Source organism: Saimiri boliviensis, chromosome 8, assembly GCF_048565385.1.
Source record: "Saimiri boliviensis isolate mSaiBol1 chromosome 8, mSaiBol1.pri, whole genome shotgun sequence".
NCBI lineage: Eukaryota > Metazoa > Chordata > Mammalia > Primates > Cebidae > Saimiri > Saimiri boliviensis.
This window is the reverse complement of record NC_133456.1, coordinates 31,345,074-31,368,659: the sequence shown is the minus strand read 5'-3', so window position 1 is coordinate 31,368,659 and position 23,586 is coordinate 31,345,074. Positions and strand designations below refer to the sequence as shown.

The following is a 23,586-nucleotide window of genomic DNA, read 5'->3' as shown; positions in this document are numbered from 1 at the left end:
AATGAAATACCACAGGCACTAATCTTGATCCAGAGCAGTTTAAAAGTTTTCCTATGACATTTAGGATGGACCAAAGAAAAGGCTCAGTAACACTGTAGCCACCTATGTAGAAAGTTCTTTAAGGTAGGGGTGACTTCTGCCTTAAAAAACAAAACAAAACAAATTTTTATTTGAAGTTCATGAGTACATGTGCAGGTTTGCTTTACAGGTAAACTTGTGTCAGAGGGGTTGTTGTTCAGATTACTTTGTCACCCAGGTTCCAAGCCTAGGACCTAATAGTTATTTTTTCTAATTCTCTCCCTCCTCCCATCTTTCACCCTCAGGTAGTGAGCAGTGTGTGTTGTTCCCCTCTTTGTGTCCGTGTGTTCTCATCTTTAGTTCTCACTTATAAGTCAAAACATGTGGTATTTGGTTTTCTATACCTGGGTTAGTTTGCTAAGGATAATGGCCTCTAGCTTCATCCATGATCACACAAAAAATATGACCTCATTCTTTTTTATGGCTGCATAATATTCCATGGTGTATATGTACCACATTTTCTTTATCCAATCTGCCATTGATGGGCATTTAGGTTGATTCCATGTTTTTGCTATTGTGAATAGCGCTGCAATGAACATTCATGTATGTGTGTTTTATAGTAGATGACTTATATTCCTTTGGGTATACACCCACAAATAGAATTGCTGGGTTGAATGGTAGTTCTGTTTTTAGCCCTTTGAGGAGTCACCACACTGCTTTCCACAATGGTTGAACTAATTAACACTCCTACCAACAGTGTATAAGTGTTCATTTTTCTCTGCAATATTGCCAGCACATAATTTTTAGACTTTTTAATAATAGCCATTCTGATTGGTATGAGATGGTATCTCATTGTGGTTTTGGTTTGCATTTCCCTCTTTTTTCTTTTTTTCTTTTGTTTTTTGAGACAGTCTGCTGGCCAGGTTGGAACGCAGTGGGGTAATCTCGGCTCACTGAAACCTCTGCCACCCAGGTTCAAGTGATTCTCCTGCCTCAGCCTCCCAGGTAGCTGGGACTACAGGCACCCACCACCACATCTGGCTAACTTTTGCGTATTTTTGTTTTTTCATTAGAGATGGGGTTTCACCATCTTGGCCAGGCTGGTCTTGAACTCCTGACCTCATGATCCAACCACCTTCACCTCCCAAAGTGCTAGGATTACAGGCATGAGCCACTGTACCTAGCCGATTTGGAATTTTCTAATGATCAGTGACATTGAGCTTTTTTTCATATGCCGGTTGGCTGCATGAATGTTTTCTTTTTAAAAGTGTCTGTTCATGTTCTTTGTCTACTTTTTAACTTTTAAAATATTTTTTCTATTACTACTGAACAAATTAACTGCCAGCTTTTTCATGGGGTTGTTTTTTCTTGTAAATTTGTTTAAGTTCCTTATAGATGCTGGATATTAGACCTTTGTCAGATGAATAGCTTGCAAATATTTTTTCCAAGTCTGTAGGTTGTATAACCTAATTTAACTTTAATTATCTCTCCAAAGACTTTATCTCCAAAAACAGACACATTGGGGTTTACAGCTTCAGCATATGAATTTGGGGGAAACACATTCATTCCATAATGTCTGGTTGCATATAAAGAAGGTATTTGCAGTCAACTCTTTCTTTTCATGTTCAAGAGTCCACTGAAGATATTGTCACTTCCTATTCATAACTCAAACAATTGTAGACACCTGACAGACTGCCTTTAAAAAAAAACTATAATCTTGGGCCAGAAAAAAAATTTTTAAGTGTACAAATTAAAAATGTATAGCTCAGTAAATCATCACAAAGAAAACATCAATGTAACTATAACCCAAGTCAAGAAATAAAACATTACAATACCTCAAAATTCTACCTCATGTTCTGCTTTTTACTCTTTCCCTTCTCCCTAAAGGTGAACTACTATATTGACTTTTAATACTATAGCTGAGTTATACCTGTTTTTTAACTTTATAAATGGGAATCATAATGGATGATACTTTGTGGTTGGCTTTGTTTGATGCTTGTGAGATTCATACATGTTGCTGTGTATAACTATAGCTGCTGTATAATATCCCACTGCAGGAATATACCACAATTTATTTATTCCTTCTACTTTTGATGAACATTTGGGTGATTACAACAATGCTATTATGAATATTTTTATACACTTCTTGGTATAAAAATGGACATATTTCCACTGAGTAGAATTTAGAAGTGGATTTGCTGGCTCTCAAGGCATATGTGTTGTTAATCTGAAAAGATATACCAATTTCTTTTCTAATGTGGTTGTACCAATTTATACTCTCCCCATAAGTAAATCAGAGTTTCATAGTTTCACATCTTTATCATTGTCTTTAAAAATTTCAAAATAAACATACATACCATTGGTATGTATCACCTAGTAGTTTTAATTTGCATTTCCCCATCCACATATAACCACGAATCACCTTTCTGTTCCTATAGATATGTCTATTTTGGTCATTTTATATAAATGGAATTATATGTGGTCTTTGTGACTAGCTTCTTTCACCTAACATAATGTTTTCAAGTTTCATCCATGTCATAGCATGAGTCAGTATGTCACTTTAATTGCTGAATAATATTTCTTTGTATCAATATAACATATTTCACATATCCATTGAATAGTTGACATATGTTTGGGTTGTTTCCATTTTAGAGATATTATAAACAACGCTGCTATCAACATTCATGTACAAGTTTTTACATGGACATAGGTTTTAATTTTCTTGAGTCTATACCTAGGAGCTTAATGACCGAGTCATATGGTAACTCTATGTTTAACATTTTGGGAAATTGTCAAAATATTTCCATAGCTGAGGCACTATTTCACATCCGTGGGAGCAGTGTATGAGGGTTCTAATCTCTCCACAGCCTCACACTTGTCAATTTTTATATCATAGCCAACTTAGGGGATATAACGTGGTATCTCATTGTGATTTTGATTTCCTTTAGGGGTAATGATGTGTTTATTGGCCATTCAGATATCTTTTTTGAGACCATCCTGGTCAACATGGTGAAACCCCGTCTCTACTAAAAATACAAAAAATTAGCTGGGCATGGTGGTGTGTGCCTGTGATCCCAGCTACTCAGGAGGCTGAGGCAGGAGAATTGCCTGAACCCAGGAGGCGGAGGTTGCGGTGAGCCGAGATTGTGCCATTGCACTCCAGCCTGGATAACAAGAGCGAAACTCCATATCAAAAAAAAAAAAAAAAAAGTCAAGAAACAACAGACGCTGGCTACATTGTGTAGAAAAGGGAATGCTTTTACACTGTTGGTGAGAATGCAAATCAGTTCAACCATTGTAGAAGGCAGTGTGGCAATTTCTCAAAGATCTAGAATCAGAAATACTGTATGACCCAGCAATCTCACTAATGGGTATATACCCAAAGGAATATAAATCATTCTATTATAAAGATACATGCATGTGTAAGTTCATTGCAGCACGATGCATGCATGTGTAAGTTCATTGCAGCACTATTCACAATAACAAAGACATGGAATCAACCCAAATGCCCATCAATGATAGACTGGATAAAGAAAATGTAATACATATATACCATGGAACACCGTGCAGTCACAAGAAGGATTAAGATAATGTCCTTTGCAGGGACATGGATGGAGCTGGAATCCATTATGCAGGAACAGAAACCAAAAACTGCACGTTCTCACTTATAAGTGAGAGCTGAATGATGAGAATACATAGACACATAGTGGGAAACAACACACACTGGGGCCTGTCAGGGAAGGTAGGGAGAGGGAGAACATAAGGAAGAATAGCTAATGGATGCTGGGCTTAACACCTAGGTGATGGGTTGATCTGTGCAGCAAACCACCATGGCACACGTTTACCTATGTAACAAACCCACACGTGTACCTCAGAACTTAAAAGTTTAAAATTTTTTTTAATTTAAAAAAAGAAGAGAACTTCCTCAACTTGATAATGTGCATCTACTAAAAAAAAATCTATACCTAATATCATTTTTAATGGTAAAAGACTGAATGCTTTCCCATTAGGATCAGAAAGAAGACAAGATGTTCACTGTCACTACTTCTATTCAACATTGGAGTTTTTAGCCAGTGCAATAAGGTATGAAAAATAAATAAAAGTCACCTACTTTTTAACAAAAGTAAGAATGAAAATATTTTTACCCACAGATGACCTATCATCTATGTAGAAAATCCAGTGAAACATTTAAAAAGAAGAAACAGGCCAGGCATGGTGGCTTACCCACCCAAAGTGTAATCCCACCACTTTGGGGGGCTGAAGTGAAAGGATTACTTGAGGCCAGGAGTTAAAAGACCAGCCTGGGCAACAGAGTGAGACCTCGTCTCTACAAAAAACTTAAAAATTAGCTGGGCATGGCAGTGGCTACCTTTAGTCCCAGCTACTTAGGAGGCTGAGGTGGGAGGACTGCCTGAGCCCAGGAGTCTGATGCTGCAGTGAGCCAAGATCACACCACTGTATTCAAAACTGAGTAACAGAACCAGACCCTATCCCTAAAACAAAACAAAACAAAACTACTAGAACTAATACATGAGTTTAGCAAGGTTGCAAGATACAGGATCAATGTACAAAATTCAACTGTATTTTCATATCCTAACAACAAACAATTTAAAAAGTGAAATTAAAAGCAATACCATTTACAACAGCATCAAATAGATGAAATATTTAGGGATAACCTAACACACAATATGAAATATGTGTACACTGAAAACTTTAAAACATTACTAAGAGGATTAAACAAAATCTAAATAAATGGAGATATATTGTGTTACTGGGTTGGAAGACTCAATATTGTTCCAATGTCACTTCTTCTTTAGTTGATTTGTAGACTCAATTCAATAATAATCACATTTCCTTTTTCTGTATAAATTAAAAACTGATTCTAAAATGCATATGAAAATATGAAAGGCCTAGAATAGCCAAAACAACCTTTAAAAAGAATGAAGTTAGAAGGCTAGGACCACCTGATTTCAAGACATATTACAAAACTAACAGTAACGCAGACAGTTTGGTATTGAGCAAAGATAGACATATTCATCAATAGAACAGAATAGACTCCAGAAATAAACCCATATGTATATGGTCAACTGATTTTCAGCAAAGGTGCAAAGGCAATTCAGTGGAGAAGGGACAGTCTTTTCAGCAAATAGTGCTGGAACAACTGGATATCCAGATACAAAAATGAACTTTGATCTATCTACATGTTATACCATATTAAGAAATTAACTCAAAATGGATCACAGACCTAATAATAAAACCTAAAACTGTAAAATTTATAAAAGAAAACATATGAGAAAAAATTTGTGACCTTGGAATAAGCAACTATTTCTTAGGTACAATACCAAAAGCATGGTCCATAAAAGAAAACACTGATTAATTAGACGTTATAATCATTAAGAACATCTTCTCTTTCAAAGAGAATCTTAAGAGAATAAGGAAAAAGCCACAGACTGGAATACAATATTTGAAATTGTATATCTGGCTAGGCCCAGTGGCTCATGCCTATAATCTCAGCAATTTGGGAGGCCCAAGTGGGTGGATCTGAGGTCAGGAGTTCAAGACCAGCCTGGTCAACACAGTGAAACCCCGTCTCTACTAAAAATACCAAAAAAATGAGCCCAGCGTGGTGGCAGGTACCTGTAATCCCAGCTACTCAAGAGGCTGAGGCAGGAGAATTCTTTGAACCCAGGAGGTGGAAGTTACAATGAGTCTAGATTGCTCCATTGCACTCCAGCCTGTGCGACAACAGTAAAACTCCATCTAAAAACAAAATAACCTCTAAAAATGCAATACAGTAGTGCTGCCTTATCTGTGGTTTTGCTTCCCAGGGTTTCACTTACCTGTGGTTGACCATGGCCTGAAAATACTAAGTCGGAAATTCCAGAAATAACCAAGTTGTAGGTTTTTAATTGCACACCTTTCTGAGGAGCATGGTGAAATCTCACACTGTTCCACTCTGGCCCACCCGGGACATGAATCCTCCTTTTGTCCAACACATCCACACCATATACACTACCTGTCTGTTGGTCTCTTAGTAGCATCTTGGTATCAGATTGTCTGTCATAGTATCAAAGCACTTTGTGTTCAAGTAACTTATTTTGCTGTGGCCCCAAAGTTCAAGAGTAGTGATGCTGACATACTGTTATAATTTGACACAGTTTGGCCCTGTGTCCCCATCCAAATCTCAACTTCAATTACAATCCTCACATGTCAAGGGAGGGACCTGGTGGGAGGTGATTGGATGATAGGTGCGGTTTCTCTCATGCTGTTTTCATGATAGTGAGAGAGTTCTCATGAGATCTGGTTGTTTGATAAGTATCTGGCCCTTTTTCCTGCATGCTCTCTCTCCTGCCACCTTATGAAGATGTGTCTTGCTTCCCCTTTGCCTTTTGCCATGATTGTAAGTTTCCTGAGGACTTCCCAGCCATCCAGACCTGTGAGTCAATTAAACCTCTTTTTCTTTATAAATTATTAGAACACATGGACACAGGGAGGGGAGCACTACAAACTGGGGTCTGTTGGGGGGAAATGGGAGAGGGATGGGGGGGTGGGCAGGTGGGGAGAGATAGTATGGGGAGAGATGTCAGATATAGGAGAAGGGGAGGAAGGCAGCAAATCACACTGCCATGTGTGTACCTAAGCAACAATCTTGCATGTTCTTCACATGTACCCCAAAACATAAAATGCAATAAAAAATAAATAAATAATAAATTATTCCATATCAGGTAGTACCTTTATAGCAGTATAAGAACAGACTAATACATAATTGTTTTATTATTAGTAATGGTTGCCAATCCGTTACTGTGTCTAATTTATAAATTAAACTTTATTATAGGTATCTATGTATGGGGGAAAAACAGTATATTTAGGGCTCAGTACATGGTTTCAGGCATCCACTGGGCGTCTTGAAATGTATCCTTCTCAGATAAGGAGGACTATTGTAATAAGAAAATAATTCAATATTTTAAAATGGGTAAAAGATTTCAACAGATACTTCACCAAAGATGATGTATGGATGACAAATAAGTATATGAAAAGATGTCCAATACCATTAGCCATTAAGGAAATGCAAATTAAATCTACATTAAAATACCATTACACACTTATTAGAATGGTTAAAATTTAAAAGACTGAGTAAATTGCATGTTGGCACACACTGCTAATGAGAACCTAATTTGGTTCGACCACTTTACTATGGAAGACATTCTGGGAGTTTATTTATTTATTCCACGCCTGGCTAATTTTTTTTTTATAGAAATAGGGTTTCACTATGTCGCCCAAGTTGGTCTCAAACTCCTTGGCTCAAGAAATCTGCCTGCCTTGGTCTCTCAAAGTGCTAGCATTGGAGGTATTAGCCACCAAGCCTGGTTGTGGCAGTTTCATTAAAAGTTCAACATGCACCTATGATGTGATCTGGCTATTCCACTCTTAGGTTTTTACCCAGGAGAAATGGGTAATGGAAACTGTATGTCCATACAAAGACTTGTACACCAATGTTCATAGAGCTTTCTTTGTAATAGCCAAAAACTGGAAATAGCACAATATCCATTAGCAAGTGAATGGATAAACAAATTGTAGCATATCCATACAATAGAATTCCACTCAACAATTTAAAACATAAATTATTGATACTTGGAAGAACAAAGATGAATCTCAAAATAATTACACTGAGTGAAAGAAGCCAGGCAAAATGACTACATGCTATATAAATCCCATTCCACAAAACTAGACTAATCTATTGTTAACTAATCTGTAGTGACAGAGAGCAGATCAGTGGTTACCTGTGGATGAATAGGGTTGGTAAAGAGTCAGGAAAGAAGGATTACAAAGGGGAATGTGGAAATTTTTTGGGGTGATGGTTATGTTCATACCTTGATTATGGTATTTCACAAGTACATATATATATCAAAACTTATCAAATCATACACTTTAAATATGTATGTTATACACTCAGTTATACCTCCATAAAGCTAGTAAAACTATTATATATTCTTATTTTTCTGAGCAGGTTCTCATGGAGGAAAAAACACACTTATCTAGTGTCCATTTTCAAAGGGCCTTGTTAGTTGTGCTAAAACCTATCTGATCACTTTGCTTGATACTAACAAATTTTTTTTTTTTTTTTTTTTTTTTTTTTTTTTTTTTTTGTAGAGGCAGGTTTTCACCATGTTGGCCAGGCTGGTCTCAAACTTCTGACTTCATGTGATCTGCCCACTTCAGCCTCCCAAAGTACTGGGATTACAGGTGTGAGCCACCACACCCAGCCAATACTAATGATTGATATGGGATAATGGTTTCTTTTTCCTAGATTCCTCATACAGCTTAATAAGGGCCATAATAACTTAACTCTTAGAAAAATGCAAATATTTCAGGCCCAAAGGGAAGCACATCTGGTGCCTCCTCTGAAATGCACCAGGGCATTGTTGTAAGTTCTGCATAAAGCTAAACTTGTTCAATTAAAGAACTATCTTTTATTCTGAAACCTTATTTCAGTGTCACTTGTGATAATGATTATAGATGGTAGCTGTTATTTACATATTGCTACTTCTCATGATTAAAGGTGGCATTTCCACAGCAGTATCTGCGATTTTACTGTCTGTGAAATCAAGAAGGTAGAGTAACAAGAATTTGTATAGGATATGAGCTTTTACCTTACATGCAAGTCAACAAGTTGGCCTGGTAATGTTTGATGGATATTAGCTAAAGACATGAGACTCTTGGGTCAGAGAAAAAAACACTTGCTTATGGTGACAAAAGTAGTAATCAGAACTTAATCTTGGACTTTTACTAGTTTCATGCCCCACATCTCAAGAGGGTAATGAAAGTCCCATAATAGATGTTTGCACACAAACAGTGGGCTACCACTTAAGGAGAAGAATCCTGACCCTGGTAAATCCATTGCTTTTATAGTGAGTTGTAACAAGCCTGTTCTTTCTCTAAGGGAAGATGTTACCTGATCCCTCAAGGTTGCTCATTGCAAACACAACCCTGAGAAATGGCCTGGATAAAGAGCAGTCAGAGCCTTCCTTCTTGGCATACCTAGCAAGAATGTACATAGCTGCTCAAGGCCCCTGATAGGTTTCCCTCCAACACTGGGGACTGTGCATGGAGGCACCTGCAACTTCTACCTGCACCCTGGGCTAGTCTGGCAGTCAAAGACACAGATACTGCTGAATGGCTGAAATATATGTTCTCACCACAACTTCCTTCCTAGTGAGGGTCCTCATGTAGGTCCTCTGTGCTGCACCTGGCAGAATAGAGTTACATACTTTCAGGTACCCTGCTGAGTTTGTCTTCTCTGCTTTCAGAAATTCCAACATTCTACATGCGTCATGGTTCTCAGAATATTATTGTTATACCCTCTCAGAATCTGACTCCCCAGGTTTCACATAGTTTTCCATTATTGAAAAAACATGAGGAAACCAGAAAGTACATTCTGGTGGGGTTTTCCTCAATAGCATTTTAAAAATAATACCTTGCTGCAGGGATAGGAGCTGTGCTGCTTTCATATTGATTTTCTTTGTGGTTTGAGTAATTGGAGCTGAAGGGAAGGTGATTGGGAATAAAGGAAAGCAGCACTGATTCTTTTGGCTAAAAGAAAGTTTTCACACTGTCATGCACTATTAGAATTTCTGGGATCTTCTTTATAGTCACTGGTTTGGTGGTTATTGGCCAAGAAGGAAGAAGGGGAACTAGTCAGGCCTAGAATAATTACCAGCCATACAGCATAATCTGGGGCTAGTGTTTCAGGACTAAGGACTGAATGAGACAGAGTGACCAAGAGCAGATCCTGCAAGGCCCTGTCCAAAAAGGAAGCTAAGGTTCATAGAAAGAAAATATTGTATTGATTATCAATTTCAGGGGATTGGTCGGGCGCGGTGGCTCAAGCCTGTAATCCCAGCACTTTGGGAGGCTGAGGCGGGTGGATCACGAGGTCAACAGATCGAGACCATCCTGGTCAACATGGTGAAACCCTGTCTCTACTAAAAATACAAAAAATTAGCCGGGCATGGTGGCACGTGCCTGTAATCCGAGCTACTCAGGAGGCTGAGGCAGGAGAATTGCTTGAACCCAGGAGGCGGAGGTTGCGGTGAGCTGAGATCGTGCCATTGCACTCCAGCCTGGGTAACAAGAGCGAAACTCTGTCTCAAAAAAAAAAAAAAAGCTCTTCCTTTTTGCGGCCATCAACTAAGCGGGAGCTGCCAAAATGAAGTTCAATCCCTTTGTGACTTCCGACCGAAGCAAGAATCGCGAAAGGCATTTCAATGCACCTTCCCACATTCGCAGGAAGATTATGTCCTCCCCTCTTTCCAAAGAGCTGAGACAGAAGTACAACGTGCAATCCATGCCCATCCGAAAGGATGATGACGCTCAGGTTGTACGAGGACACTATAAAGGTCAGCAGATTGGCAAAGTAGTCCAGGTTTACAGGGAGAAATACGTAATGTACATTGAACGGGTGCAGCGGGAAAAGGCTAATGGCACAACTATCCATGTAGGCATTCACTCCAGCAAGGTGGTTATCACTAGGCTAAAACTGGACAAAGACCGCAAAAAGATCCTTGAACGGAAAGCCAAATCTCACCAAGGAGGAAAGGAAAAGGGCAAATACAAGGAAGAAACAATTGAGAAGATGCAGGAATGAAGTAATCTTGTATACAAGCTTTGATTAAAACTTGGAAAAAAAAATTACAGGGGATTGGGCATAGAGCCAAAATTAGGAGGTATATCATGAGGTCAAAAGCCTGGCCAAGCACGATGGCTAATGTCTGTAATCCCATCACTTCGGGAGGCCAAGGCAGGCAGATCACTTGAGGCCAGGAGTTCAAGACCAGCCTGGCCAACATGGCAAAACCCTTTCTCTACCAAAAATATGAAAATTAGCTGAGTGTGGTGGCACATGCGTGTAATCCCAGCAACTTGGGAGGTTGAGACAGGAGAATTGCTTGAACCTTGGAAGGCAGAGGTTTTAATGAGCCAAGATCATGCCATTGCACTCCAACCTGGGTGACAGAATGAGACCCTATCTCAAACAAAAACAAAGCCACCGGTATGTAGGAATGGTACAGGAGAAAAGTGCAAAGCAGAAATGAGGTGAAAAGATCTAGAATTGGCTGGGCACAGTGGCTCACGCCTGTAATCCTAGCACTCTGGGAGGCCTAGGCAGGCAGATCATGAGGTCAGGAGATCAAGACCATCTTGGCCAACATGGTGAAACCCCATCTCTACTAAAAATACAAAAAAAAATTAGCTGAGTGTGGTGGCATATGCCTGTAATCCCAGCTACTCTGGAGGCTGAGGCAGGGAAATTGCTTGAACCCAGGAGGCAGAGATTACAGTGAGCTGAGGTCACATCACTGCACTATAGCCTGAGCAACAGTGAGAGACTCTGTCTCAAAAACAAAAAAGGATCTAGAAATATGAACAGGAATTAGGTCCTTCTTGGTTACTGGCTGCCAGATGGAATATGAGTTAGTCAGCAGAAGTTAATGAGGTAGGTTAAAGGTTAATGCATAGGAATAGTTTCTGCACAGTCTTCTGATGCTGTCTGTCCATCTTGCAGTAAGGCCTATATCAATATCAGCCCCAGATGAAGTGGTCACACCCTCCTCCTTTGTGCACCTTGTTACAGATAGTCATGGCTGTCATTACCCCATCACAGCTAATGGCACTTACTGGATTGAGAGAAGCAGGGCTCTGTCTCCCTTACCAGACAATGAACTCCTTGAGTTTATTCATTTTTGTGTTTCCGTTGTGCCTGGACTGCACACTGTTTCCCAAATGAACAAATTAACTGGCCTAGAATATGGTAGACTATGATGATAAAGGTCAGTTCTTAGATGATCATTTTTTTTCATTCTTTAACTGTTTAAGATAGCGTCAACTTTATGTAAAAATTGTGCCCTAGGTAAGCAGTTGCTTTCCACTGTTCTCCTCTTTCTTGGTAAATCCTCCCTCTAGGAACCCAAAGCATGACATCCAGAGCCCCGGATTCTCATCCCTCCTGGTTGTGGCCCTTCATTCTCAACTATCCTTTCAATCTTAGTATGCCATGTAAAGCTGTCTGCTTTTGATGGACTATTGGTCACAGAGTTCTATACTTTTAGAAGGCCTTCTCATAGATTCTTACAAATGTACCTATTGTTTCAATAAATATTTATTGAATTGGCCAGCAATGTTTCAGATACTAACTGCTGGGGTTACATCAAAGAACAAAGTAGGCAAAAATAACTTCCCTCATGGACTTTGGCTTCCTGGAGGGGGAACAGGCAAGACATAAAGTAAATTGTAAAATATTTGCGATGTTAGTGATTAGAGAAGAAAAGTAAAACAGGGACAGTGAATGGAGACTGTCAGAGTGGTAGTTGCTATTCAAGATAGTTCGACCAAGGAAGGCGTCACTGAGGAGGTAACATTTGAGAATAGACTAGAAAGGCATAAGGAAAAAGCCGTTAGGTAAAAACCATTCCAGGCAGAAGGAAGAAATAATGCAAAGGGCCAGGGACAGGAACATCTGTAGTGTTCAAGGAAAAGCAAGGAGACCAGTGTGACTAGAGCAGAGTAGATTAGGTAGAAAGTGGGAGTAGATAAGGTCAGCAAGGTAATGGGGGCCAGATCATGTGAGGTCATATAGGACAGTATAATGACTTGGGCTTTTATTCTGTTACGGGGCACCATTGCAGGAATGGGAACTGTGAATGACACACCTTGACTTATATATAACAGGAAATCTAGCTGCTGCGTTGAGAATAGACCTTTAAATTTTAAAAGAGATACTTATGGCACTACCTTAAATAAAGTCATGCTCCTTGGAGTGCCTCAATTCATGTACATAAATGGGTAAGAGTGGAATTTAAGAAACCCTGGAAATGTGTTTGTTTCTCCTCTGCTCATGCCTGGTGGGTGAGCACCAACACCATCTCTTCCTAAGCTAGGGCTCCTGAGCATAGCACCATGCATGTGGATTCTTCTTATGCTCTGTATTCTTTGCCACAGGGATGCTATAAGTTGGCAAGATGCAGTAAAGTCTGCCTCAAGGGGCAGTGCCTTTCTTTATCTAAAGCCAAGAGAAATTTGGTTCTGCAAGTAACAAATGGGTATTGCTGATGACACTCTTTGTACACACTTGAAGAGAGTGTGGACCACAAAATAAAAGCTGGAGCAAAAAGGACTATCAAATATTACTGACTAAAGATTGGAAAGGAGGAAAACACATTACTTACACATAATTCTTGATTGTATGAGAAGACAACTTATGTGTATGTAAGTTGTACACTTGATTGTATGTGTAGAAAATTAAAAAGTGTTCATATAAATTATTTAGACTTAAAAAGAGACAAATAATTTCAGGAAGGTGATAGTAGCAGTAGTAGTACAGGTTTTAGATATTCCTGAATCTCCACATAAAAACAGAGCAACTAGGTAGAAGACACAAAACTCATGGGCAACAAAATAAAATCCATTTATCAAGAAAATCAGGATGTTGCTGGTCTCCTGGAATAAGTTAGAAAGGAGTATCTCCTTTTCAATTGTTTGGAATAGTTTCAGAAGAAATGGTAGCAGCTTCTTGCACCTCTGGTAGAATTCAGCTGTAAATTTGTTTGGTCCTGGGCTTTTTTTGGTTGGTAGGCTATTTGTTACTGCCTCAATTTCAGAATTCATTATTAGTCTATTCAGGGATTCAATTTTTTCCTGCTGCAGTCTTGGGAAAGTGTTTGCACCCAGGAATTGACCCATTTCTTCTAGATTTTCTAGTTTATGTTCATAGAGGTGTTTACAGCATTCTCTGATGGTTGTCTTTCTGTGAGGTCAGTGGTGATATCACCCTCATCATTTCTCATTGTGCCTATTTGTTTCTTCTCTCTTTTCTTCTTTGTTTAGGTAGCAGTGTATTTTATTACTTTTTTCAAAAAAAAAAAAAAAACAGTTCCTGAATTTGTTGATTTTTTGAAATTTTTTTTGTGTCTCTATCTCCTTCAGTTCCCCTCCGACATTGGTTATTTCTTGTCTTCTGCTAGCTTTGGGATTTGTTTGCCCTTGGTTCTCTAGTTCTTTTAGTTGTGATGTTAGGTTGTTGATTTGAGATCTTTCTAGCTTTTTGATGTGGACATTTAGTGCTATAAATTTCCTTCAACACAGCTTTAGCTGTGTCCTAAAGATTCTGGTACATTGTCTCTTTGTTCTCATTAGTTTCAAGGAACTTCTTGATTTCTGCCTTAATTTCATTATTTACCCAAGAGTTATTCAGTAGCAGGTTGTTCATTTCCATGCAGCTGTGTGATTTTGAGTAAATTTCTTAATCTTGAGTTATAATTTGATTTTATTGTGGTTGGAGATAAGTTTGTAATTATTTCAGTTCTTTTGCATTTGCTGAGGAGTGTTTTACTTCTGATTATATGATCAATTTTGGAGTGCCATGTGGGGATGAGAAGAATGTATATTCTGTTGTTTTTGGGTGGAGAGTTCTGTAGATTTCTATCAGGTCTACCTGATCCAGAGCTTTGTTCAGGTCCTGAATATCTTTGTTAATTTTCTGTCTTGATGATCTGTCTAATATTGTCAGGGGAGTATTAAAGTCTTTCACTATTATTGTGTGAGAGTCTAAGTTTCTTTGTAGGTTTCTAAGAACTTGCTTTATGAATCCGTATTGGGTACATATGTATTTAGGATGGTTAGCTCTTCTTGTTGAATTGAGCCCTTTACTACTATGTACTGCCCCTGCCTATTTTATCTTTGTTAGTTTAAAGTCTATTTTGTCAGAAACTAGGACTGCAACCCTTGCTTTTTTCTGTTTTCCATTTGCTTGGTAAATTTTTTTCCATTCCTTTATTTTGAACCTATTTGTGTCTCTGCACTTGAGATAGGTCTCCTGAAGATAGCATCTGGGTCTTTGCTGATGCTGTTGGGTCTTTGCTCTTTAGCCAGTGTGCCATTCTGAGTCTTTTAATTGGGGCATTTAGCCCATTTACATTTAAGGTTAGTATTGTTATGTGTGAATTTGATCCTGTCATCATGATGTTTATTTTGCCAACTTGTTTATGCGATTGCTTCATAGTGTCACTGGTCTGGGTACTCAAGTGAGTTTTTGTAGTGGCTGGTAAGATTTTCCTTTCCATATTTAATAGTTCCTTCAGGAGTACTTGCAGGGCAGTCCAGGTTGTGACAAATTCCCTCAGCATTTGCTTGTCTGAAAAGGATATTATTTCTCCTTCACTTATGAAGCTTAATTTGACCTGATATCAAATTCTGGGTTGGAAATTCTTTTTTTTTTCTTTTTTTTTAAATAGCATTTTAGGTTTTGGGGTACATGTGAAGAACATGCAAGATTGTTGCATAGGAACACACATGGCAGTGTAATTCGCTGTCTTCCTCTCCTTCACCTATATCTGGCGTTTCACCCCATGCTATCTCTCCCCAAATCCCAACCCCCCACTGTCCCTCCCCCTTCCCCCCTCAACTGACCCCAGTGTGTAGTGCTCCCCTCCCTATGTCCATGTGTTTGTTCTCATTGTGCAACACTCACCTATGAATGAGAACATGCAGTGTTTGATTTTCTGCTCTTGTGTCAGTTTGCTGAGAATGATGGTTTCCAGGTTCATCCATGTCCCTACAAAGGACACGAACTCATCGTTTTTGATTGGCTGCATAATGGAAATTCTTTTCCTTAAGAATGTTGAATATTGGCCTCTAGTCTCCTTGGTTTGTAGGATTTCTGCTGAGAGGTCCACTGTTAGTCTGGATGGACTTCCCTTTGTAGATGACCTGGCCTCTCTGGCTGCCATTAACATTTTTTTCTTTCATTTTGACCTTGAATAATCTAATGATTACGTGTTTTGTGGTTGATCTTCTTGTGGAGTATCTTACTGGAGTTCTCTGCATTTCCTGAAATTGAATGTTGGCCTGTCTTTCTAGGTTGGTAAAAGTTCTTCTGGATGACATCCCGAAGTGTGTTTTCCAACTTGGTTCCATTCTCCCCATCTCTTTCAGGTACCCCAATCAGTTGTAGGTCTGGTCTTTTTATATAATCCCATATTTCTTGGAGGTTTTATTTTTTTTCATACTTTTTTCTCTATTTTTGTCTGTCTTATTTCAGAAATACAGTCTTCAAGCTCTGAGATTCTTTCTGCTGCTTGTTCCACTCAGCTATTGATATTTGTGATTGTATTGTGAATTTCTTATGTCGTGTTTTTCAGCTCCATTGGGTATTTTATGTTTCTCTCTAAACTGGCTATTCTGGTTATCAGCTCCTGCAATGTTTTATCATGATTCTTAGCTTCTTTGCATTGTGTTAGAACATGCTCCTTTAGCTCAGCAAAGTTTGTTATTACCCATCTTCTGAAGACTACTTCTGTCAATTTGGCCATCTCAGCCTCAGCCCAGTTCTGTGCCCTTGCTGGAGATGTATTGCAATCATTTGGAGAAGAGATGCTCTGGCTTTTTGAGTTTTCAGCATTTTCGCATTGATTCTTTCTCATCTTTGTGGGCTTATCTACCACCTTCCATCTTGGAGATTGCTGACCTTTGAATGGGGTTTTTGTGGGGTCTTTTTTGTTTATGTTGCTGTTGCTGCTTCCTGTTTTTCTGTTAACAGTCAGGCTCCTCTTCTGCAGGGCTGCTGTGGTTTGCTGGGCATCCATTCCAGACCTTAATCACCTGGGTCCATCCTGCACCTGGAGGTATCACGAGTGAAGGCTGCAAAACAGCAAAGATGGCTGCCTGCTCTTTTCTCTGGGAGCTCTGTCCCAGAGGGGTACCAACCTGATGCTGGCCTGAACACTCCTGTAAGAGATATCTGGGGACTGCTTTGGGAAGTCTCAACCCAGTCAAGAGGAATAGAATCAGGGACCCACTTAATGAGGTAGTCTGGCTGCCCCTTGGGGGATTGGGTGCACTGTGCTGGGGGGAACCCTTTTTGTGCAGACTGACCAGACTCTCCAGAGCCAGCAGGCAGGAAAGGCTAAGTTGCTGAACCACATAGACTGTGGCCACCCCTCCCCCAAAGGGCTCTGTCGCAGAGAGATCAGACTTCTGTACATAAAACCCTGGCTGGAGTTGCTGAAATTCTCACAGAGAGGCCCTGCCCAGTGAGGAGGGATGGAACAGGTCCTACTTAAAGAAGCAGTCTGGCCACGATCTGCCACAGCAGCTGTGCTGCACTGTGGGGAGGAAGTTATCTTTTTTTTTTTGAGACAGAGTTTTTGCTCTTGTTACCCAGGCTGGAGTGCAATGGCATGATCTCGGCTCACCACAACCTCTGCCTCCTGGGTTCAGGCAATTCTCCTGCCTCAGCCTCCTGAGTAGCTGGGATTACAGGTATGCGCCACTATGCCCAGCTAATTTTTTGTATTTTTAGTAGAGATGGGGTTTCACCATGTTGACCAGGATGTCTCGATTTCTTGACCTCATGATCCACCCGCCTCGGCCTCCCAACGTGCTGGGATTACAGGCTTGAGCCACCGCGCCCAGCCTGAAGTTATCTTCTATTCTTAGTTTGTTGAGACTTTATCAGAAATGCATGTTGCAATTTGTCAAATTTTTTTCCGTATCTTCTGAGATGATCATATATTTTTCTTTTTTAGTTGGTAAATGTGGTAAATTATTGATCAATCTTTGGATGTTAAACAAACCTTGTATCCCAGAGATAAACCTCACATTGTCGTGATGATGCATTTTCTTTTTAACATTTGGTCATACTAAATTTGTCAAAATTTTATTTAAAATTTTGAATCTATGTTTATAAGACATATTAGCCTATAGTTTTCTTTTCTTCTTCTTCTAATGTCTGTTCAATTCTGATATCAGGGTAATGCTGTCCTCATAGAATTAGTTGGGAATTACTTTCTTATTTTCAGTTTTTTAGAAGAGTTTAAGTTGAACTTGTAATATTTCTAAAGCACAGCTTAGCTGGGTGCCTGTGGCTCAGGTTCTTACATAAGAATACAGTCAAGGTGTCACCTGCTTCAAAGTTCACTGACATGGCTGTTAGTAAGCCCCAGGCACTTGCTGGCTACAGACTGGAAACATCAGTTCCTTGCCAATGTGGGCCTCCTTACAGGGCAGCTCATAACACAACAGCTAGTCTCCCACAGAGTGACTTTGTGAGACAATGAGAGAGATTCAAGATGGAAGCCACAGTTTTTGTGACCTAATGCTAAAAGTGACATCTCATTAATAAGGAAGTCAATACGTTCAGCCCATACTCAAGGAGAGAGGATTTCATAGGAGTGTGACTACAAGGAGGTAGGAAGCACTGAAGAACATCTTAGAGGCTGCCTACCATAGTTGTTTACAACATCACCTATTATCCCTTATATCTGTAGGAGCTATAGTGATGTTACCTCTCCCATTCCTTATTTGGGTAATTGTATCTTTCTCTTTTTTTTTCTGATCACTTTGGCTAGATGTTGATTAGCTTTACTCATCTTTCATAGTCAGCTTTTAGTTTTACTGACTTTTTTCCTATTTTTTTCTATTTTCTATTTTATCTTCTACTCTGATCTTTATTATTTCCTTTCTTCTACTTACTTTGGGTCTCATTTGTTTTCTTTTCTGTCTGCAAGGTGGAAGCTGAGATCATGGATTTGAGACCTTTATTCTTTTCCAATATGGAATTTAGTGCTCTAAATTTCCCCTTAAGTACTGCTTTAGTGGCATCCAATAAAACTTAGATTGAATTTTCATTTTAATTCTGCTAAATATTTTCTAGTTTTCCTTTTCTTTTTTGACCATAATTTTAGTGTTCCATTTAGTTTCTAAATATTTCAGGATTTTTCCAGAGATCTTTCTGTTGTTGATTTCCATTTTAATTCCGTTGTCAGAAAACATACTTTATATGACTTGAAGCCTTTAAAAGTTTTTTTGTTTTTGTTTTTTTTTGTTTTTTTTTTTTGGTTTTTTTTTGAGACAGAGTCTTGCTCTGTCACCCCAGGCTGGGGTGACACCTACAACCTCTGCCACCCGGGTTCTCCTGCTTCAGCCTCCCAAATAGCTGGGATTACAGGTGCATGCCACCACACCTGTCTGATTTTTGCAGTTTTAGTAGAGACAGTTTTCACCATGTTGGCCAGGTTGGTCTCAAACTACTGACCTCAGGTGATCTACCTACCTCAGCGTCCCAAAGTGCTGGGATTACAGGTGTGAGCCACCCTACACCTGGCTTGAATCCTTTTAAATTTAATGAGACTTTTTCCATGGTCCAGAATATGATATATCTTGGTAAATGTTCCATTTGTACTTGAAAAGCATATGTATTCTGCTGTTGTTGGGTGAAAGGTAATATAAATGTCAACTGGGTCAAGCTGGTTGATAATGTTCAAGTTTTCTTTATCTTTACTGGTTTTTGTTGTAGACTACATTTGAAATCTTTTTTTTTTTTTTTTTTTTTTTGAGACGGAGTTTTGCTCTTGTTACCCAGGCTGGAGTGCAATGGCGCGATCTCGGCTCACCACAACCTCCACCTTCTGGGTTCAGGCAATTCTCCTGTCTCAGCCTCCTGAGTAGCTGGGATTACAGGCACGCACCACCATGCTCAGCTAACTTTTTGTATTTTTAGTAGAGACGGGGTTTCACCATGTTGACCAGGATGGTCTTGATCTCTTGACCTCGTGATCCACCCGCCTCGGCCTCCCAAAGTGCTGGGATTACAGGCTTGAGCCACCACGCCCGGCCTACATTTGAAATTTTTATCAAAAATTCAATATCTGCAACTGGATTTAAACATTATTATATTATTTTTATTGTGTTAAAATATTTTTCTTCCTCTTTCTTGCACGTATATACACATGAATACACACACACGCACACACACACACAGAGTCACAAATTTAGAGACCACAGAATTGTAATGATATAAAGCATCTGAGTGTGACGCTGTATCTTTTAACAAGTGTTATTGTTCAATAAAACACTTTTGAAGCTAGGTTATTTTATCTTTCCTAGTCTGACCTTGTAAGCCACTTACTTGCAAAACGTGTTTTTATCCACAGTGCCTCTTAATATTTTATTCTTTATGCCAAGTCATGCTCCCACTGCACACAAAACAGGCAGAAAACTCTTTAACAGAATGAAAGAAACAGAGGGGTTTCTAGAATAATGCTGTTTACAGGTGTTCCTGTTTTAACAGGATATATAAATGCTTGATAAACCTTGTATTCTGCAAAATTATACGTAAAAATAATTGGTTATGGGGAAAATAGGATGGGGTTATAACACTCAAAACAGTTAACTCTGTAACAGGAATATTAAGAAAATATTAATTCTTCTAACTAAAACACTGCCACCCAGTAAATGTCCACTATCATTTGTACTCAGGATCAAAGTCAACTTCTACAGTCTTAAATCTTAAGACACAGGTCCTCAGGGGCATTCACCTCCAATAGATAACATTGTCAAAAAATTAAAAATCTGCTCTGGATCTGTGATTTCTGAAACAATCAACTGAAGTTTTTAAACATAAGACAAATGTCTTCTCTGCTTCTTCAACTACTCCTACAGCCTCATGTTGTAGAGAAGACACAAGTTCTTGAAGCCATTAAGCCAGGCACTACTTTCCCTAAGGGAAGGAACTGCCAAGCTTAAGGCCTCCTTAATTAGCTGTGAGAAGGCTTGCCCCTGAATGTTTAAACCATTGACATGCTGGGAGAAAAGTAACGTATGAAACAATGACATAATTTTCTTATTATTACCAACTGAGTAATACAAATTGAGTATTACTTTGCATTATAGAAACGTGTTACAGCTGATAAGACTACTCCATAGTTCTCTAACCTTGAAATGCATGATTGTCCCAGTCATTTTCTTGTCAGCAGCCACCAATGGAATTTAAATCTCTTTCCTCCCAGGATCACTGAATGCATATTTACTGAGCACCTATTATATCCCAGAGTCTGTTCTAAATGCTGGAGACACAGTAGTGAGCACAACAGGATAGGTAAAGTCCATGTGTTCACAGACTTCCATTCTGATAGGAGGTACTGGCAATCAACAAACAGGTAAATCAATAAATATGGTAACACCAGACTATGCTTGCCATCAGCAAAATAAAACAGGGTGATAGCACATGGAATGAGATGAGGGGCTGACCACGGGTAGAGATGCTACTTTAGATAGGATGATCAGGGAAGGTGTCTCTGAAGAGGTGACATTGGAGCCAAGACCTGTAAGATGAGAAGGAACTAGTCATGGGAAGATCTGAGGAGGACTTCCAGGCAGAGGGAACAGTAGAGGAACAGTAAGTGCAAAAGCCTTGAGATGGGAGTAAGCATAGTGTGCTTGAGGGAAAGAATGAAAAGTGTCTGAGGCAGTCTCTGGGGTATACTCTAGTTGGAGTGCCACGTATCACCACCATTCCGCAGTTGACCCAAGGACCAAGTCACTGCTGCTTAACAATTCCATGTCCTCCACACCCAACATGGCAAAACTGCAAACCAAAATGCAACTGACGGATTCTCATCTGAGTGTCAAATCCACAGGCAATGGAGCATGACACACTTCATCACTACAAAGGGTAAGGCTGGAGTGGGGCTGGATGAGTTTGGCCAGTTTGAGGAATTTTTAAATTTCTGATTGTGGGTTCCATCCAGAAGTCAGCTGTGGACTACGGAGACAGCTGGAGCAGGGCTTCACAGGAGGTACCCTGGGACAGCTGTGGTAGGATAAGGGTATAGTGTTGGGGTCGGAGAGATGAGATGGGCCCTGAGGAAGGATGAAATTGCATCCAAGGCAAGATGCTGTTACGTACCTTCAGAAAAAATCACCTTTTTGCTTCTTTTGCTAATCCTGGGAGCCATACTCACCTTGATGAGCCGGTGACTTTCCAGTCAGCCAGAATTATCTAGCAAATAACTAGGAAGTAGTGCTTCACTGCTTTTGCAGAAACCCTAACTCACCCACACTGGTTGCACTGTGCTTTCCTCAAGCTTTTGTGTTGCTTTGGAATCTTCTGCATGGTCTTCATTTTAAATATAAATACCTCACCTTCTTGGAAGGATTCTATCTCCATTATAGAGAAGACTCTTCATTCTCTTCTTTGGATACCCTTGCAGTAGTTAGCACAATACTGACCTACATCTCTCTCCTTCTCAATAGGTGGACTATTTCAGAGGTAACTTCTTGTGTGCCTTAGTGCTGTAGTGGGAGACCAGCTAGCAGCTTCTGCTGCCAAAAGATACTAACATTCTGGGTTTCATGATTCAGGCTATGTGCAATGAGAAACTGGGCTGCTTACCTGTTCTTCCTGCAGCGAATTGTAAAGGCAAGAAAGAAAAGTATCAGCAGAAGTCCACAGCTGAGAAAAGTCCAAACAATACCCAAGAGGACAGGAGATAATGAAGAGATGGTCTTACTGCTGTGGTGGGAAGATGTCTGAGGACAGAAAAAGGAGAGGCTGTAAGGAATGAAAGATTTTCTATAGGTAAAAAACAAACTGCCCCATCGTCACCAATGCTGGGAAATATGTATCCTGCATGAGCAGTTTCTCTTCCCCCTCCTCCCCTTCCTCATCCTCCTTTCCCTCTGTCTCCTCCTCCCCAGCAGCACCAGTGGTACCCTGTGGCTGCTCACTTACAATTGTTGTCTTGCAGAGATCATGAAGGGGTCTCCGATCCAGCTCCTGGCCAGAAAAGCTGTCACACAATTCAGAGCAGTTTATTTCAGGCTCCATGTCACTACATGCCCCTGTTGGTGTGTGCTTATTCACAGTCTTGGTTACCCACTGGTAAGGGATGCAGATCTCTGACTAAAACACAAGAGGAACTCCAATCTTTTCTTCAGAGGCCCCATTTTGGAGCTGGCTCCAGGCTCAGAATCCAAAGTGAAAACACATTCAGGTAGAAGCAAAGGGTTATTTCACTAGGCTCCTTCATCAGACATCCTTCATTGGACACCCTCCAAAATCAGACGTCCTTCAACTGAGGTCCCCTGCTGCCAGCGCATGCCATGTGAGTCAAGAGTGGACAGCTTAGTAACCATCAGGCTACACAAGGTGATGATTCTAGTTAACCACCAGATGGCAGTCACTCCTCCGAGTAACCTCACTGATTCCTGAAGAAAGGAAAGCAATTAAACCTGTTAAATAAATGTGCACACGCGTGCACCCACACGTAAATGGTTTATTAGAGGTTTAAAATAACATTTTAATTAGTTATATTTTATTACACTCTTTATTATATATATTACAAAGGTATTAAATATATTTAAGCAAACATATTTTAAGCCATCATAATAAACAATATTTTTTAAACAAAGATAAAACATATCTAACATTTTCTAGGGATAAAGCTCTGCAGTTTCTCTTCAGATCCTTTTTATGGCCCAGTACTGGAAAGACCTTAGCTTAGACTTGTGAGGCACATTTACCCTTCTTCCATACTGGGAAACTCCCTGCCCTCACAAGGTCTTTTCAATGCAGCTCATGGCTTAAGTTCTATCTGATCCTGGATGGTGCTGGGTTCAGGTGCCCCATGCTGTCTCCACACATGATCTGTTGGTCACTCTAGCTCTTGTTCTCTCAGTGAGGAACATTCTATGTCCAGTCAGCTGGGGTCACAGAAAGGTACCCAAGCTGTCTGC

The 23,586-nt window shown here is 39.7% G+C and overlaps 2 protein-coding genes across 2 annotated transcripts in view; one reads left to right on the top strand and one right to left on the bottom strand.

The window, feature by feature from the left end:
- GPR156 (G protein-coupled receptor 156) overlaps nucleotides 1–23,054 on the bottom strand; it is a 70,099-nt gene extending 47,045 nt beyond the window's left edge. The window contains exons 1-2 of the mRNA XM_039477230.2: nucleotides 22,583–23,054; nucleotides 22,244–22,380 (exon numbers count right to left, since the gene is read on the bottom strand). Of these exons, the coding sequence (XP_039333164.2) occupies nucleotides 22,244–22,380; nucleotides 22,583–22,678 (233 nt within the window). The 5' untranslated portion in view covers nucleotides 22,679–23,054. The remainder of the gene's footprint in view (nucleotides 1–22,243; nucleotides 22,381–22,582) is intronic.
- Nucleotides 10,203–10,663, top strand: LOC120367155 (large ribosomal subunit protein uL24-like). The gene has a single exon (XM_074403501.1). It carries the CDS (start codon nucleotides 10,226–10,228, stop codon nucleotides 10,661–10,663), a length of 438 nt encoding a protein of 145 aa, XP_074259602.1. The 5' UTR covers nucleotides 10,203–10,225.
- Nucleotides 23,055–23,586: the final 532 nt, after the last annotated feature.

Coding starts and splice junctions, on each gene's coding strand:
- LOC120367155 (XM_074403501.1), top strand. CDS start 10,226: ATGAAGTTCAATCCCTTTGTGACTTCCGACCGAAGCAAGAATCGCGAA.